General features: G+C 40.3%; 1 protein-coding gene across 2 annotated transcripts in view; it reads left to right on the top strand.

Moving 5' to 3' along the window:
* sobp (sine oculis binding protein homolog) overlaps nt 1-18,294 on the top strand; it is a 199,101-nt gene that overhangs the window by 25,069 nt on the left and 155,738 nt on the right. For both annotated transcript variants that reach the window (XM_062980188.1, XM_003215610.4), the window contains exon 3: nt 10,028-10,213. In XM_062980188.1, coding sequence (XP_062836258.1) covers nt 10,028-10,213 — 186 coding nt within the window. The remainder of the gene's footprint in view (nt 1-10,027; nt 10,214-18,294) is intronic.

Raw genomic sequence — 18,294 nt, 5'->3', positions numbered from 1 at the left:
CAATCATATTATGACAAAATTCAATGCCTACACTACAATAATAAAGTACAGCTATCGATTGAATCATTAAAACACAATAACATTAACATTAAAACATAGAGTTTAAAACATATTAATGTAAACATTAAAATAACATAATCCAAAAATCAAAGTCCAGGGCCATTCCAATACCAATCTCTATTGCACATAATCTCTGATCATTCCTTATTGTACTACACAGCATAAAGGAGTATAACCCTATCAATCTTATCAATCCTGCCAGCTATGGCAGAAAATGGCTGACATTCCTATCTGAATTCCCTCTTCCTTGATATAATATCTTAAATAGAACTTAATTAATTACATGTGTCATGATGTTCTGGATTCTTCTGCAGTCTATTTCAATTCACTAACTACCAGCTCTGGATAGATATGAATTGTGACAAGAGACAAACAAAACGTTGCTATATCCAGCGAAGTAGGGCCTCACTTCTGTGCAAAATCCATCTACTGCACTTATGCTGAATATTCTTTTTATCTGTGTGAATAACCTTTCATAGAGAAAAGCAGTCTTGATGCCTGCTCAATCTTTCACATTACTTTTATTTCATTTTCTCAGATAGTTTTATAATCATATTTCCATAAGAGAAATTGATATTTGAAGATAGATGTCAACAGATTTAATGAAAGTAAAGTATCTTTGTGACCACATGCCCCTTTCAAGTAACTCACTATTTATTTAGCTTTGGGTTTCTCTCATCCATCTTACTTTCTCTCTTAAACCCTTCCTTAGTTTTCTCAATGGAGACAGTGAACTGGCTCCAAACACAGATAAGCATGTGTGTTCTTTAAAGTCCTCGTTTGTGCATGGCTGAGATCCAGTTTGGTGAGGAAGAATTTAAACAAAGATCAGTGATGCCATATTACTTACAACTCATGCTGCATTTTCCAATGATTTCCGATTCTCCCTGAACTATAAATTTCTCCCCACTTTTTCTCAGACATTCTAACTGTTGTGAATGAGTCTTCTGAGGCTGTGAGTGATAATGGTAGGATCAGGAGGGGAAGGAAGAATCCTCGCGAGGAGGGCTCGCTGGAAGATTTACATAGGAAGAGAGTCAGGGAGATAGATGAGGAAACTTCAGATGAGGATTCATTTGGGCAGTTGGAAGGGAATCCTGAGGTGTAAGTGACTGTTGAGGACCCGCTGGTGGCGGAAAGGGTTGGTATTGACTGGGCACGGGCTCCGGAGGAGGAAACTGGGCCCATGGATGCTGAGGACGCAGGAGAGGCTTGGGTTTCTTCAGAAGCAGACCCCACATGAGTGTGGACAGGGTTGGGTATAGGTGGAGTGATTTTGACTCTGATGAGGAACTTGGGACGTCTGATCCAAAGGCGTTGGCTGTTTGGAGCTCGGATTCTGATGAGGAGTTTGGGACACCTGATCCTAAGGTGTTGGTTGTTTGGACGCCCAAGTGTCACGCCCGAGGCAACGGAGCACCAAGAACCAGACGCAGAGGCCAATATCTATCTAATATATTTATTAAGTAAATATATAAAAGTTATAAAAACAAGTGAAGAATATAGTTCAGAAGCTGACCTATCAAATGAGGCCAAATAAAGTCCAAAAATGTATTGTCCAATAAATGATATTAGAGTTCAAAGTTTTAAATCCAATAACCGAAACACACACTATTGCCAAGCAATAGTGTGGGGAAAATGCCCAGAGTCTTTGAAGTCCAAGGTAGCTTGAGAACAAGGCTGGAAACAAACTTGAATCATTAAACAAGGTCCGTGACTAGGAACAAGGCGAAGCAGAGATTCTAAGAACAAGGTCCGTGGCTAAAAACAAGGCTAGACAAATCTTGAATACTTGATCCGGAAAGCAAGGAACTGGGGTTGCGGACTTTGTGAAGTCCACACAAGGCTGGAAACACGAAGTTGCTTCTGGAGCTGCTCTGTTGACTCCGCAACAATTCTAACGTGCCAGGCACCTATATTGGGGTCTCGTTTTCCCGCCAACGACCTCTTTCCCTAGAGAACGGGAAACGAAACCCAACTTTGTCCAGATGTGAAACTCCTTAGAATTTCCCAAGGGAAGCATGGCTAATCAGCCTGTTGTTTAGCTGCAATCCGTAAGCTCCTGCGAGTCTGTTCTCTCACTCCCCTGTCTGCAGAATAGGACTGTCTCCTAGGGAACGGGGTGAGGAATGCCCAAGGTCTGTTTTACTGGGTTCTTGGGCGAAAACATCCGGCAGCTGGAAAGATTCCAGCTCTTGTTGAACCGGTGAAAACCCCATGTTTTCGTCTCCATCTGTCACGATGGCACTAGGAGCAGGACTACAAGGCCCATGAGGCATCACACCAAGGAAACCTAAATAAATTGGGGTTTTTTGGCCATTGTCCCTTGCAAGGTTGGTTGGTACCTCACTTATTTGCCAGTGTGAGTTTCTGCCAGAGCCTTATCCCAGAAGGGCAGTTGGTTCTCGCAGAACCAGAGGCAGCAGGAGGACATTTTTGCTCCCTGGCTTCAGGCAGGATTTGGCTAAGATTTGGCTAAGATTTTAAACTGAGTGTGGGCTTGACTCCTGTGGTCAAAGTCTAACTGTTGTGTGACTGTTGTGTTGAAAGAGAGCCAGGTACTTAAGTTGATTGACAGCAGGCATTGTCCCCTGTTAATTGAGTTTCTGGGAAAGCTTTATTTGCCAGTGTCGCGTGCGCCGTCAGGTGCCGAAAAAGGCACCTTTACTAACTATCCTTTGCAGTACATACAGGAAACAAAGCAACATAAACAAATACACAAAGAGGTGGTTTGTTGCAGTCTGCACATAAAGTGTGTGCATATTACTTAACTGTACAAAGATCCCACTTGGCCACCACGCTCACCAAGAGATGCAACAAAAGCAAAACATTCCCAGCACATGCACCAGCTGTGGCATGTTCCGCTTTTTCACACAAAAACTAGACAACTACATCTGCTCCAAATGCAAACAGATGACTCTGATGGAGCAGAGGAACCAACAGCTCGAGCACCGTATTAAGATCCTTAAGGACATTCAGGCACTCGAGCTCTTCTTGGACACTGCACAACACGCTGCTGTAGATCTGCAGTCTGCATCACACCAACACCACCAAGACCATGATCAGGAACCTTATGGGGAGATCAACTCAAAGGTAGACAACCCTCAGGCTTGGAAGGAGGTCACCCATAGAAGGAGACGCAGGACCAGGCAGCCTCCGCAGAACTCCTCTGCTCAGCTGCATTTACACAACAGATTTGAAATTCTTACATCATTAACATACAATCAGGAAACACATCTTGTGGAGGACCACAGTTTCTTAGATACCACTCAGTGGACCACCCTGGATCAATGCGCAGGGGATAGCCCTGACGGGGACAGTGCATCACCACAGTCACACTTATGTAATCATGCAAATGCTCCATCCCCAATCATAGACCAGGAGCAACAGGAACATCCTTGGGAGAGTAATGGGCTCTCGGATGTATCTCAATGGATTGTCATTGATGAATGCACTGGGGATGTTGAGGAGGAGGACAACACTTTACACCTACATGATTCACTTCAACAGGAACACTCTTCAGGGGACATACACACTGTCTTGCACAAAAGGGACCCTGTCAATCCTCAAAGGAAACAGGTCTTGGTAGTAGGTGACTCCCTCCTTAGAGGAACGGAAGCCATCATTTCCAGACCGGATGGGATGGCTCGAGAAACATGCTGCCTCCCGGGGGCAAAAATACACCATATCACTCAGAGGCTCAGCAGGCTCCTAAAGCCCCATCACCCTCCCCACCTTATGTTGATTCATGTAGGTACCAATGACACCACTAGGCATACTTTTCAAAAGATCACAAATGATTTTCGAGCTCTGGGAACAAAGCTAAAACTGTATAATGTACATGTGATCTTTTCATCCCTCCTCCCCGTTGTAGGACACGGCTCTACAAGGGCCGGAAAAATAGTACAGGTCAATAACTGGCTCAGAAAATGGTGTCAAGAGGAGCATTTTGGCTTCCTTGACCATGGTCTACTCTTCCAAGAGGATGGACTACTGGCAAGCGATGGGGTGCATCTCACACAAGTAGGAAAACATCTTTTTGCACACAGACTCACAAACCTCATCAGGGGCACTTTAAACTAGATCCACTGGGGGAGGGGAACAACAGCCTGGCGAACACTATATTACCCACGACCACAGGGAACCGCCGAAAGGCTAAACGGAGGGCTGCACAAACACAGCAAGGACCAAGTACAGAGAGCACAATAATCCCAAATAAACAGTTTGAGGGGAGGTCACAGGGACTTACATGTCTTTACACTAATGCTCAGAGCATGGGAAATAAGCAAGACGAACTCCAACTCCTAGCACAGCACCACACATACGATGTCATAGGCATCACTGAAACCTGGTGGGATGACTCCCATCACTGGAATTTAACCATTGAGGGCTATAACCTCTTTCACAGAAATAGAACAAAGGGGAGAGGAGGGGGAGTAGCTTTATATGTCAAAAACAGTTACGTTGCAGAAGAAATGCAAGACTGTAATCCGGGAAACCAGCTTGAAAGCATCTGGATAAGAATCAAGGGAACCGGGACTCAAAAAGATCTTGTCGTGGGTGTCTACTACAGACCTCCGAGTCAGGATGAAGGACTTGATGAAGCCTTCTGTCAACAGCTGACCAAACAGGCACAAAGAAGAGATATAGTAGTCATGGGCGATTTCAATTATCCCGATATTTGCTGGAAAACAAACTCAGCCAAGAGTACAAAGTCCAACAAATTCCTCACTTGCCTTGCAGATAATTTTATGGTCCAGAAGGTAGAAGAGGCAACAAGAGGATCAGCAACTCTTGATCTAATCTTAACAAATGTGGAAGACCTGATCAATACAGTTGAAGTGGTTGGATCCTTAGGGGCAAGTGACCATGTGCTCCTGCAGTTTGCAATACAAAGGAATGCTGAAACTAAGACAAGTCAAACATGCATTCTGGACTTTAAGAGAGCTGACTTCCAAAAAATGAAGGAATTACTGAGCGGCATTCCATGGACGCCGATATTAAAAAACAAGGGAGTTAAGGATGGATGGGAGTTTTTCAAAAGTGAAATACTCAAGGCTCAAATGCAAACAGTACCAACAAAGAAGAAAAATAAGACAAATGCAAAGAAGCCAGAATGGATGTCCAAAGAACTTCTAACTGAGCTAAAACTCAAAAGTGACATGCACAAGAAGTGGAAAAGGGGAGAAATCACCAAAGAAGAATTCAAACGTATAGCCAACTCCTGTAGGGAAAAGGTTCGCAAGGCTAAAGCTCAAAATGAGCTCAGGCTTGCCAGGGACATAAAAAACAACAAAAAAGGCTTTTTTGCTTACGTTGGTAGAAAAAGGAAGAAAAAGGAGGCGATAGGGCCATTGCAAGGAGAAGATGGGGAGATGGCGACAGGGGACAGGGAAAAGGCAGAACTACTTAATGCCTTCTTTGCCTCAGTCTTCTCACAAAAAGAAAGCCATTTTCAACCTCAGCAACATGGAATGGACGAAGGATTGGGGGAAATCCAACCCCAAATAGGGAAACAAGTTGTCCAGGAACACCTGGCCACTCTAAACGAATTCAAGTCCCCAGGGCCAGATCAGCTACATCCAAGAGTACTGAAGGAACTAGCGGAAGTTATTTCAGAACCACTGGCAATTATCTTCGAGAGTTCTTGGAGAACGGGAGAAGTCCCAGCAGATTGGAGGAGGGCGAATGTGGTCCCTATCTTCAAGAAGGGAAAAAAGAACGACCCAAACAATTATCGTCCGGTCAGCCTCACATCAATACCAGGCAAAATTCTGGAAAAGATCATTAAGGAAGTGGTCTGCGAACACTTAGAAACAAATGCGGTCATTGCTAATAGTCAACACGGATTTACCAAAAACAAGTCATGCCAGACTAATCTGATCTCTTTTTTCGATAGAGTTACGAGTTGGGTCGATACAGGGAATGCTGTGGATGTAGTGTACCTGGATTTCAGTAAGGCCTTCGACAAAGTCCCCCACGACCTTCTGGCAAACAAACTAGTAAAATGTGGGCTAGACAAAACTACGGTTAGGTGGATCTGTAATTGGCTAAGCGAACGAACCCAAAGGGTGCTCACCAATGCGTCGTCTTCATCATGGAAAGAAGTGACAAGTGGAGTGCCGCAGGGCTCCGTCCTGGGCCCGGTTCTGTTCAACATCTTTATTAACGACTTAGACGAAGGGTTAGAAGGCACGATCATCAAGTTTGCAGACGACACAAAACTGGGAGGGATAGCTAACACTCCAGAAGACAGGAGCAGAATTCAAAACGATCTTGACAGACTAGAGAGATGGGCCAAAACTAACAAAATGAAGTTCAACAGGGACAAATGCAAGATACTTCACTTCGGCAGAAAAAATGGAAATCAAAGATACAGAATGGGGGACGCCTGGCTTGACAGCAGTGTGTGCGAAAAAGACCTTGGAGTCCTTGTGGACAACAAATTAAACATGAGCCAACAATGTGATGCGGCTGCTAAAAAAGCCAATGGGATTCTGGCCTGCATCAATAGGGGAATAGCGTCTAGATCCAGGGAAGTTATGCTTCCCCCTCTATTCTGCCTTGGTCAGACCACACCTGGAATACTGTGTCCAATTTTGGGCACCACAGTTGAAGGGAGATGTTGACAAGCTGGAAAGCGTCCAGAGGAGGGCGACTAAAATGATTAAGGGTCTGGAGAACAAGCCCAATGAGGAGCGGCTTAAAGAGCTGGGCATGTTTAGCCTGCAGAAGAGAAGGCTGAGAGGAGACATGATAGCCATGTACAAATACGTGAAGGGAAGTCATAGGGAGGAGGGAGCAAGCTTGTTTTCTGCTGCCCTGCAGACTAGGACACGGAACAATGGCTTCAAACTACAGGAAAGGAGATTCCACCTGAACATCAGGAAGAACTTCCTCACTGTGAGAGCTGTTCGACAGTGGAACTCTCTCCCCGGGGCCGTGGTGGAGGCTCCTTCTTTGGAGGCTTTTAAGCAGAGGCTGGATGGCCATCTGTCGGGGGTGCTTTGAATGTGATTTCCTGCTTCTTAGCAGTGGGTTGGACTGGATGGCCCATGTGGTCTCTTCCAACTCTACTATTCTATGATTCTATGATTCTATGATTCTATGATTCTAAGGTGTTGTTGGGCGCCATTGGGTTTCCTGTATTTGACTCCGAAGACTGGCTTGGGACTTTGCAACCGATGTAAGTTTGATCCGGGTTATTCTACAACGGAGGGCTGGAACTGTGTGGGTTTTCTGTGTGGACTGCATTGTTATTACTATTTTGCATTAGCTGCTGCTCGCCTCCGTTGTCTTGGCTCTTTGTGTTATCCCGCAACGTGGACCTCACTGTGACGACTTCACCCTTTGGACCTTTGACCGGAACTCAACTTGGCATATCTCTTCGCTCTTAAACTTGATTTGGCATCATTCCCGTGTTTGTGGCTGACTTCTGGTCCTGACCGCTGGCTTCACCTTCGACTTCGACGCTGTTCTCCAATCCTGACTCCGGACCGGTTTGACTTTGCTATAACGCTTCGTTCCCCTGACGTCTGGCTTGGCTTTCGACTCCGCAGCGGCTCATCGCCATTACCTCAGCGTTTTCCAACATTATTTGCCTGCGCCGCTTTTGGCGAAGAACTTTTAGCCCAGTTTGGGCTTTCTTTTAGTTTTGCGCTTTTTACTGTACTTTTGGGTTTTGGGGAGGTTTTGAGCCTTTGGGAATTCTTGCCCTTGTTTATTTTGCTGTTTTGACTTTGCCTTGCAATTTTGAGCTGTTTCTGAACACTTTGGTTTTAATCCGGATTATATCTCCGGATAATCCGGATTATATTCTGGTTTGCATTTTTTGGGGTTTCTTGCTCTGAACTGTTAATTCACACTGAAGTTAAAGTGTTGTGAGCTCTCTGGACTTTGTGCTGAGCTTTTTTGAGTTATTTTTCAATAAACTATATTTATCTTACTGGCTGGCGTCTGACCTGTGACACTAACTACAACTCTCATCTAATCCAAATAGTCATTTTTAAGAGTTTCGGGTGTGTGCTCAGGAGATTTTAAATAATATTTTAATGTGTTTTTAAAATGTTCTTCTATCTTTGCATTTTTTTTCAATTGGTTTGCATTTACTTGTCACCTCAGGAGCATTTTGTGAACTTGGAAGTGATACAGAAATACATTAAATAAGTAAGAAAGTACGGTAAATAAAGGATCAGTTACACTGTCCAAGTCCCCCCCCCCCCCCCCCATGATTTTGCAGGCTCTCTGGCTCTGATATTTATCATGATCATGCAGATGTTTTGCATTGTCTATGCTGGTTAAAGCTAATGGGAGCTTTAAGGCTAATGGAAACAATTTGTGTGGGGTATGGAGGGCACAATATTCCATTCCAATTATATCTAGGTATCAATATAAAAACAGGTTGCCTTGAAAACAAATGTTTGTAAAAGTTGACTTTAGTATTACTATAATATTGCTTAAATCCAATTGCTGGTTCCAATTAGAGTAAGCCAATTGAATAATCAGGAACAATGGAGGTCAACACTTATGAATGAGTGAATGAATGAGACTTTATTTCTATCTCGCCCTATTTCCCTGGTGGGCACTCAGGGCGGCTGAAAACATATAGAGAGGCAAACATGCAATGCCGTATAAAAATACAAAATAACATAAACCAAAAGATAAAACCCAATTTACATTTACACAAGCAACAAAGACAATCAGTGAATTGAAGAGAAACTGATAAATTCGCATTATAACCATTTCATATTTAAAAGATTTAAAAAGTTTAGAGTTTGAAACTCTTCTTGTCCATTTGTGCAAAGTATATCAAGTATCCTCCTCTCCATATGCCTGTGTCTACAGAAAGGTCTTCAGTTGCTTTTTAAAGGACAGTATTGAGGGAGCCATTTTGATCCCGTTGATTATGAACGTTCTGTGGTTTTAATGGGCCTGTTGTAATTGGATATTATTTTAAAAATCTTCTTTTGGGATAGAAGTTGTTTTGAAAGAAGACTGAGGACTGATTGCTATATTTGATAAGTGTGTGGTCACCTGCTGTCGATTTTTAGAATCCAGATTGCAATTTACATGTAAGCTTGTGACTGTTTCATATTATTTTTGAATCCTGCATCACTAACAGGGCACTGCATCTGATAAAATATTGTATGGAAACTAAAGGTGCTACATAATCCTTTTGCATAACACTAGACATCCACTGACTTGGGTATACCTTCCCATTGAACTGAGAGTAAACCAGTAGTCTTATTTTTTGATAAGATATTATAGGAGTTCTCTATCAATGCAACGGGATGTTCTGTAGTGATGTACCGAATTACTACATATGTGCGTAGTGGAGCTAAGATCCACTTTCTCTTTGAATCAGAAATCCCTGATTCTTCCAGCAGCTTGCTGTGTATCCTACAATTAGTCCTGAAAGTTGGGAAACTTTCTGGAGAAGAGGTTTTACAAAACTCGGCTACAGTTGGCAACCAAAGGGAAAGAAAGTCCCAAATCCATTGGCATGGTATACCCTTATATTAATTATTTTCATCGGCTGCCCCAAGAATGTGGAACTACCTGCCAAAAGATCTCTGACATCTAAATGAGCTGCTGGAATTTAAAACACATTTTAAGACCTATCACTTCTGGCAGGCTTACCCAGTTAGTTTTAATCATTAATTTTAAAGTTGTGTCTTATGTTTAAACTTTGTTCTGTGTATTTTATAGAAAAATGTTTCAATATGTGTATTTTATATAATGTTTTTAGATTATCATGTTTTTTAGCGATGTTGTAACCCTCCTCAAGCTACAGGGAGAAGTGGGTAGGGGATACAGTTATTATTATAATTATTACTATTATTTAACCCATTCTGGCCAAAAAACCTCTTGCCACCTGCTTTGTAGTTACTTGAGTTGCCCCAAAGAAGTGTATCTGATTAATAGTTTCAATATGTTTTGTAATTTAGTCTGGTTTTTTTTTTCACAGAAAATTCTTTGCCAAAACCAAAATTACCTGAAGACAGTGTTATTTCACCATACAATATACATCCGAACTATCCAGGGCTTACCACAGGAAATGGACTCTCAGACTCACCAGCAGGATCAAAAGAACATGGGAACGTACCCATTATTGTACCTTTAATTCCACCACCATTCATAAAACCACCAGCAGGTAAATTACTTCAGTTGTAATGCTCTCAAGCGCAAGTTCTATTTTTTATGTTTACAATTTTAATTAGATAACCTGGGCTGGATTCAAGTGAATAGTGCCATTGTATATATGCCTCCTCAGAAATGTTATTTTATTCAGAAGGGCTTTCTCCTGAAAAGTGTGTGCAGAATAGCATTTTAAAATCATTGAGATAAAATAATAGTAGTATCCTACTTGTCTCATTGTTTTCTGTGATACTTAAATTTCATCTAACTTAATATGAATGCAGCTAATGTGAAAAAGCATTACTATAGTTAAAGACTTGGTTGTATCTGTTTCAGTTACAGCACAGGTTTAATCTCCCTATCAATCTAACTAATTTAAGCTAGATCTTACCCATCCAGAAAACACTAAGAAGTAACCCAAGCCTATTAGAGCAGAAGTGGGCAACTGCAATCCTCCAAATATGTATGGGTTGTCATGCCCTCAGTATAGCCAAAATAACTCATATCAAGGGTTGGTAGGATTTTATAAATCTTATTTTAAAAGGAGCTCTGTTACCTTGACAGCCATTTTTTGTAATGGAATACATCAGGAAGATTGTGTGTGGGTTCTCACTAGGAAACCTTTTGTAACAAGAGCAATAGCAGCCATATTAGTATTTATTGACTTGCTTTGATTGCTTTCTTTGGAGTGCTATAAATGTTGTGCAGATTGCACAAAATCTTCTTTTCATCACACAGATTATTCATTCACAATGCTTAAAGTAACCCATTGGTGTAAGACCGGTTCCTTTCAGTGGGGTTTCCAACAGTAGAGCATATCAACTCGTAGGCTAATTGTCAGGGTTAAAATCATACATAGCTGAACAGCCATAGGAGTGAAATTATTACATGTCTGCTTGTGCTGATAAACCCTTCTAGGGCATTCTATGTCTCTGTTCATACTGAAAGGCTAGATATGATCAACTACGCATTCCCATTGAGACTATTCTGAAATAGCTATGGGTTGGGTTTAGGTAATGTTTCCCACTATCTGAATAGCTTCTGTCAGCAGAATGAGGAGGGTGGGCAATTCCCCTGCATCCTGCAGAGCCCCACAGGCCCCAAATCAGCTTTGGAGTATCACCCCATCTCTCAGTATATGGAGAAGGTAGGGGATAAAATTACCTGAAGACGTAAGAGATGGAGGTGAAATTTGTCTTGCACAAGTAAAAATCTCAGCCTGTAAAAAATGAATGAAAGAGGAGAAAAGGGGCAAGTTTTTCTGTTTTATGATCTTCTTATCTGGTGCTGTTTTCTTTCCTGTATGGCATTTCAAGGTTTAGATGAGGTATGATTCATTTGCATTGGGTGCTGCTTTCCATAAGCTGCAAAATAACTGTTACGGCTGCAGTAGGCTGTTTAATTGCTGTGTTATTATTTACTGTTGTATACACTTCAATAATTGCTGAATTTATATAACAGCAGGCTCAACTGTGTATCTGTTTATGTCAATAGGAGTTTCTTTCACGCTACTGAATTAATTGAAGGCAGAAATAGAACTAATGTAGACTCAACATTCAGCAAAGAACACCGCTAGTGCTTGTGAAAGAATGTAGGAGCCATATAAGGCAACAGTCATCTCAGCAATCCCATATAAACAATGTGCAGGGTGTTCTGATGGTAAGAGTGCCAGATTTGGGTGAAAAAGATATGATGGTATTTATTTATACCCCACTTTTTCTCTCCACAAGGCAAATCAAAGAGGCTAATGGGATTAAGGCTAGTCTTTCGCTTAGGGATGTAATGAGATGGCAGTGAATCTAGACATGCTCTAATCCCAGTGACAATGTGGGCAGAAATTTAAGGTGCATGGACTAGGTGTGATATGTTTTGAAGGTGCTCATCATAACAGTCCCAGAATTACAACAACAACAACAACAACAACAACAACAACAACAACAACTTCATTCTTATATCCTGCCCCATCTCCCCGAAGGGACTCGGGGCGGCTTACATGGGGACCAAGACCAGTAATGCAACAATAAAATGCAACAACATAAGATACATTCAATTACAATGAATTAATTCATTAAAACATATAAAAATCATAAAAGCATAAACTCAACAACAACCTATAACCAGTAAACAATAGCCAGGTGCAATGGGCATGTTCAAAGGTTGGAGGCAAGGCAATAATTTATACATGTGCAATATATTGCAAGGTCGCTAATAAGATGGGCCAGTAATAAAGTGCTGTGGCTGGGTATAGGTGGAGGTAAAAGGGCTATATTTCCGAGGATTCCAATGGTGATGGTACCCTCTAGATCAGGGGTCCCCAAACTAAGGCCCGGGGGCGGGATGCGGCCCTCCAAGGTAATTTACCTGGCCCCCGTCCTCAGTTTTATAATATAATATTTTATATCAATTTTAATAATATACTCTATATATATATATATATATATATATATATATATATATATATATATAATATTGATAATAATCTTATGTTTTACAATATAATACTAATAGTAATACCATATAATAATATTAATTATATGTTATATATTGCATATATAATAGTATAGTGGTATAGTTCAATATAGTAATATATAATGCTAATATTGTGTTATGCTAATAATATAATATATTGTATGTATATACAGCTGCTCTGAGTCCCCTTCAGGGTGAGAAGGGTGGGATATAAATGTAGTAAATAAATACAGTAAATAAATAATTTTAGACTTAGGCTCAGCCAAAGTCTGACATGACTTGAAGGCACACAACAACAACAATCCTAATTAACTTGACTATCTCATTGGCCAGTAGCAGGCCCACACTTTCCACTGAAATCCTAATAGGTTTATGTTGGTTAAAATTGTTTTCATTTTTAAATATTGTATTGTTCTTTTGTTGTTGGTGGTGTTGCACTACAAATAAGACATGTGCAGTATGCATAGGAATTTATTTGTATTTTTTTTTCCAAATGATAATTCGGCCCCTTAACAGTCTGAAAGATTGTGGACCGCCCCTCTGCTTAAAAAGTTTGGGGACTCCTGCTCTAGATACATGTATGTGCATTTGTTCACATGCACAAAGCCTAACAGCCACTGTATTAGGATACAATATTGTGGTTAGCATGCAGGACTTTGGCAAAAGAGGTGTGTGTTTCCACCACTAACCCACAGTTGGGTTCACTAGGCCAGTGGTTCCCAAACTGTGTTCCGTGGAGCCTTAGGGTTCTGTAAAAGCATCATAGGAGTTCCATGAATAATCTTCAGAATCCTTTAAAAACTTCTAAAATGTCCAAGCTACAATATGAATATTTTAATGAAATTCAAGGTAAAAACAAAATTTGAATTTCTTTATTTCCAAACACACTATATTATACAAAACACCCAGACAATAGAAGTATATGAAAGAAGGAAGAACATTGTGGGTTCACTATACTTAGGAACAGATGTAGGTTCTACGGGAAAATCAGTTAGTGTTCCATGGAGAAAAAAGTCTTCTGAAGGGTTTCATGACCAAGGACTGCACTGGGCAACCTTGAGGTAGTTACTGCCTGAACTTAGTCTTAGGATTCCTTTGAACATAATTTTTGTGCATGAAATCACAATCATGCCGCAACAAGGTTAAGTGTGTGAGGGTAAGATATAAATGTGAAGAGTATTATAATACTATACAATGAACTGTCAAAGGGAATTGGAAAGCCTGAGGGGGTGTGGTGGCAGAGAGTTGAAACAGATGAATGGGGGTATGTTTAATTCATTTGTTTGTTATATATTCCTCCTTTCTCTTAATGGCACCTTCCAACCCTATGATTTTTTTAATCCCTCGGTTCTTTGGGAAGCAGCAGGATGTAAATTAATTGATAGAGTGTGGATTCAGTGACCCTCGCTTCTGTTCCTGTTTGGCATCTCTCTTTCTTTCAATCCCTAGCTTTTTATTATTTCCAAAAGACTCTATTACCCAGTTTTTCTGCTTGTTTTATTCTTGCTTTAGCATATGACTTAAACTTTGACTCATCTGAATCTTGCCTCCTTCTGTAATGCTCTTTTTTCTTTTTAGATAAATCTTTGCATTAGTTCCTTCTTTCCAAAGTCGTATTTCTTGGCTGTGCCCTTTCCACTCTACTGTTTTCCCGGATGCCTAGAATGTGCTCCCATACACAAAGGAAGGGCCCCCTTCTCTTATCTTAGTTCTATTACTTTTCCTTCTCATTATTCTTCCTGTTTGCCTTTTGACATGCTAACACCTTACTGCCCAGTTTCCTTTCCTTGTGTTGCCCTTACGTAATTGACAGACTGTGTTCAAGGCCATGATCATTTCAGGCTAGCCCTGCTGCGTAGCAGAATGAAGCAACTTTTTTCAAGCAGTATTATGAGAAGGAAGGTAGAAAAATACTGGAACTGGTATCTTAATGATGCCATAAGACTTTAAAAATGTTGGCAATAACATTTTGACATTGCTTCAAGATGTCTTAGGCATGGTCTGGAACTTTGTGGGGGAGAGGGGTCTGGATAACAATACGCATGATATAAATCATAATATTTCATGAGTTTCTATGCAATACATAAATGACAGTTGTCAAGGGTTGCATTGAATTGTGTCCTTCTGCTAATGCAAGCTCATATCATTTGTGGAAACGCTATTTTGATACGTTTGCGTAAGTGTGATTCAGTACTTGTATACTCATTGTTCCAGTGCTCATTGTACATAATCCATTGGACATGCATTTTGACATCTCAGTATTGATGTGACTTTTTCCTTGTATTAATTGTACTAATATTTTGCTAGTGTTGAGATAATTCCAAGAACAGCTAACTAGTGGTGAGTGACACCCAAATATATTTGTCTCTGCCTTTGAAAACAGCCTCAGCTAAGAATAGTGTGAAAGAATGCCTGGAGGAGGTAATGGGTTGGATTCAGCATCAAACCGATGCTGATTCAAGATAACATAGAAGTGTTTGCTGTTAAAGGTCCAAACCAGTTCTCAGTAGGGTTACTCTCTCTCTGAAAGACTGTTCATATCCCGGGAGTACTTCTGGCAAATGATAGCTTGCATAAATGCAATGACCAGGAGTATGTATTATCCGCTTGGGTTATTATGCCATCTGTATTCCTTTCTAGAACAATAAAAATGGCAGTGGATGTACTGGTAACCTCAAGGCTGGAATTTTTCAATGCTCTTTACATTGGGCACCAAATTGGGAAACTTCAGTTACTTAAAAACATGGCAGCCAGAGTAGATACTGGTGCATCTAGGAGTGACCATATTATACATATATTAAAATATCTCCATTGGCTGCCAATTGGTTTCCGGGTAAGATACAAAGGGTTGGTTGTTACCTTTAAAACTCCATAGTTTGGCTCCAGGTTATATACGGGATCACCTTCTCTTGTATAATCTGCCTGGTACAGTCAGGTTCTTAGTGGGGGAGGCCTTTACTCCAGTCAGCCAGGACTAGGTTGGCAACTGTCACCCAGAGCATTTTTCTTTAGCAGCCTGCCAGAAGAAAGTCGACAGCTGGATATGCTGTCTGAATTTAAAACAGCATTAAAGACTCGTTTCTTCTGGCAGGCTTATCCAGATGATTTTTAGATTATGAATTTTAAAGTATGGACTGATGGTTTGTAATGGTCTTGTATATTCTTTTAAACTTGTTTATTGGCCTGTGTTTTTCGCTGATATTGTATTCAATCTGTTGATCTTCCTTGCCTTGATCAATAAGAAGATGTGAATAAATAACAACAACAACAGCCGCAATAATGATTATATAGTTATAGTGCAGGAGCAATAAAACTTCATACCGTTATCTCTAAGAGTGTTTACCAGGTAACAGCTTGCATTCACAGTGAAGATTTCCATCACTTACATTCTAGATTGATTTTCTGTAAAGAAGTCTAGCTTGATTCTCCTCCATTCAATCCATTTTTTGGTAAGCTCCTCTTACTTCACATGTAGTAGGAAATCTGAAGCTCAGGAAGGAGCGGGGAAATCAAGTCACAACTGTAAACAGAATTTCCATTAATGTTCTGCTTTTTCCTAAATCTATCAAAACCTCTCTCTTTTTCTTTATTGATTTGAACAGGATAATTGAATTAGACCTAGGCAGGCCTTCCTCTATCAATTATCAAGAACTTAATGTACATACACTGAAAGTTTGTAACAGAAAGAGTAAGTCATCATTCATTGACCGTCCACACAAACATTTTGTGTCTATGCAGCTGCAGACATGCATTAATCCAAGGAGGTTGGCCTAAGGCAGTTTGAGGACCAAAGTTTTATGTACCAAAACTTGGAGGCAGAAGGATGGCATTATGCAGCAAAATATCTTTGGCCTACCTAGAGGCAGATCATGAGTAAAAACATATTTAGAAATATTGTCCAGAACCTTTGTGCTATGCATCAAAAGATAACCCAAGATGCAATGTTGAGTTTTCATATCTGATACCAGTGGAATTGACATTTTCTTCCCGCCTCCTCTTACTGTCTTCCTTGTCCAATAGGATTCTGTCCTTTAGGATGCACAGGATTCTACAATAGGTAGGAGGTTACTTCTGATTCTGGTGCCTGCTCTCTGGTGGCTTCTATCTATTTTCATAGCACATGAATGGAAAAATTTCAGAAGCGGTCGTTCTTCAAAAGCCATGCTTTATGGTTAATATTTACTTAGTTATTATCCTCCTCCCAGAGCTTAGCTTCTGAAAGAAAATGTGTTGCAGAATTGCAATAATAAATTGACTAACAGAGATGTAATAAGCTTTCCATATGAAATCTTACAAACAATAATCACTTATCTGTTTAAAGTACTTTCAAGAGGATGACCACTCTAGCTAAAACTGATATTCAGTAACAAATTACTGTTTCACAGGATGTTTCCTTTCATATGATTTGTTATTTTATATCATATGATCTAGGCCTTCTAGCATTGCTGCATTGTGGACTTTTTCAATAGTATTCTTGATGGGTGTGATTATTTTAAAAAGAAAAAAGGCTGAAATAATGGTAAAACACAATGGAGTACAATGGAAGAGGACCAAATTTCAACCTCCTGCAGCATTTTGTGGATTGCACCTGAGAGTTCCCACCATAACAGTTGAAAAAATCCTAGGGTGAAAATGGGTATTTAGCTTTGAATTTAGTAATACAGTGTTGTATAAAGAATTACATTTTTAGGACTAAAATCTAAACTTAGTGAAATTATATTGGCATAAAGCAAACTGTTAGTCTTAGAGTAGACCCATTGAATCAATGGAAATTTAGTAAGTCAACACAAATATAAGCCCCATTCAATTAATGCGAATGCTCTAGTTGGGACTAAATTGGATTTAAGACTTTTGTTTCCACAGGTTGGCTGATATGAACATTTTTAGGTAATTGGATCTTATAACAGTCAAAATACTCAAACGACCTTCTCATTACTGTTTCACCTATTCATTGTTTGTTTTTGTTTTTGTTTTAAAAACTCTAATAGGGAGAAGCCACGTTAGCTATTAATTAGTGTTGCCAGCTGCTTAAATACTTTTTAGTTGATCAATCAGCTTCTTTTTAACCCTTTAATTCATTAACTATAAGGAATTTGCGTGTTACTGTATCCTCAGTTCAATTGCATTTTGAGATGTTGAAGAAAGTGTATGATAACACACAATTTATTAAACTATCAAGACATGTAATATTTAACATTTATTCATTATTATAGCAACATACCAGAAGCCAAGTAGATACGAGGGTTGAATGAAAAGTAATGCCTCCACCTTTGTAATTCCTCAACAGATGGCAGTACTGGCATGCGGCAGGTACTGGCTTGTTTAGTAGACTCTCCTCTACAGTTCCATTTGGCAGGAAACTTTAGCATTGAACGGTTGTGTTGTTAAAGTGCGAAGTATAGAACCCTGCGCAGATGGTCGGTCAGTGCGACTTAAGCAACGTGCAGTCATTGAATTATTGACAGCAGAAGGTGTCACCCCAAAGGAGAAAGGTGTCACCTTCATTCTTATAATGCAAGAGGAGTTCCTGGCAAATTTCAAGTCTGTGCGCTGTCATTTCAGGCATAGCATCCTGGGTACCTATTGTGCACAGATCTTCCGATAGCCAAGCAAACCAATAATGTGACC

The sequence above is a fragment of the Anolis carolinensis genome, chromosome 1 (assembly GCF_035594765.1).
Source record: "Anolis carolinensis isolate JA03-04 chromosome 1, rAnoCar3.1.pri, whole genome shotgun sequence".
In the NCBI taxonomy this organism is placed as follows: Eukaryota; Metazoa; Chordata; class Lepidosauria; order Squamata; family Dactyloidae; genus Anolis; species Anolis carolinensis.
The sequence above is the reverse complement of the archived record's forward strand: the minus strand, read 5'-3'. Positions and strand labels throughout refer to the sequence as shown.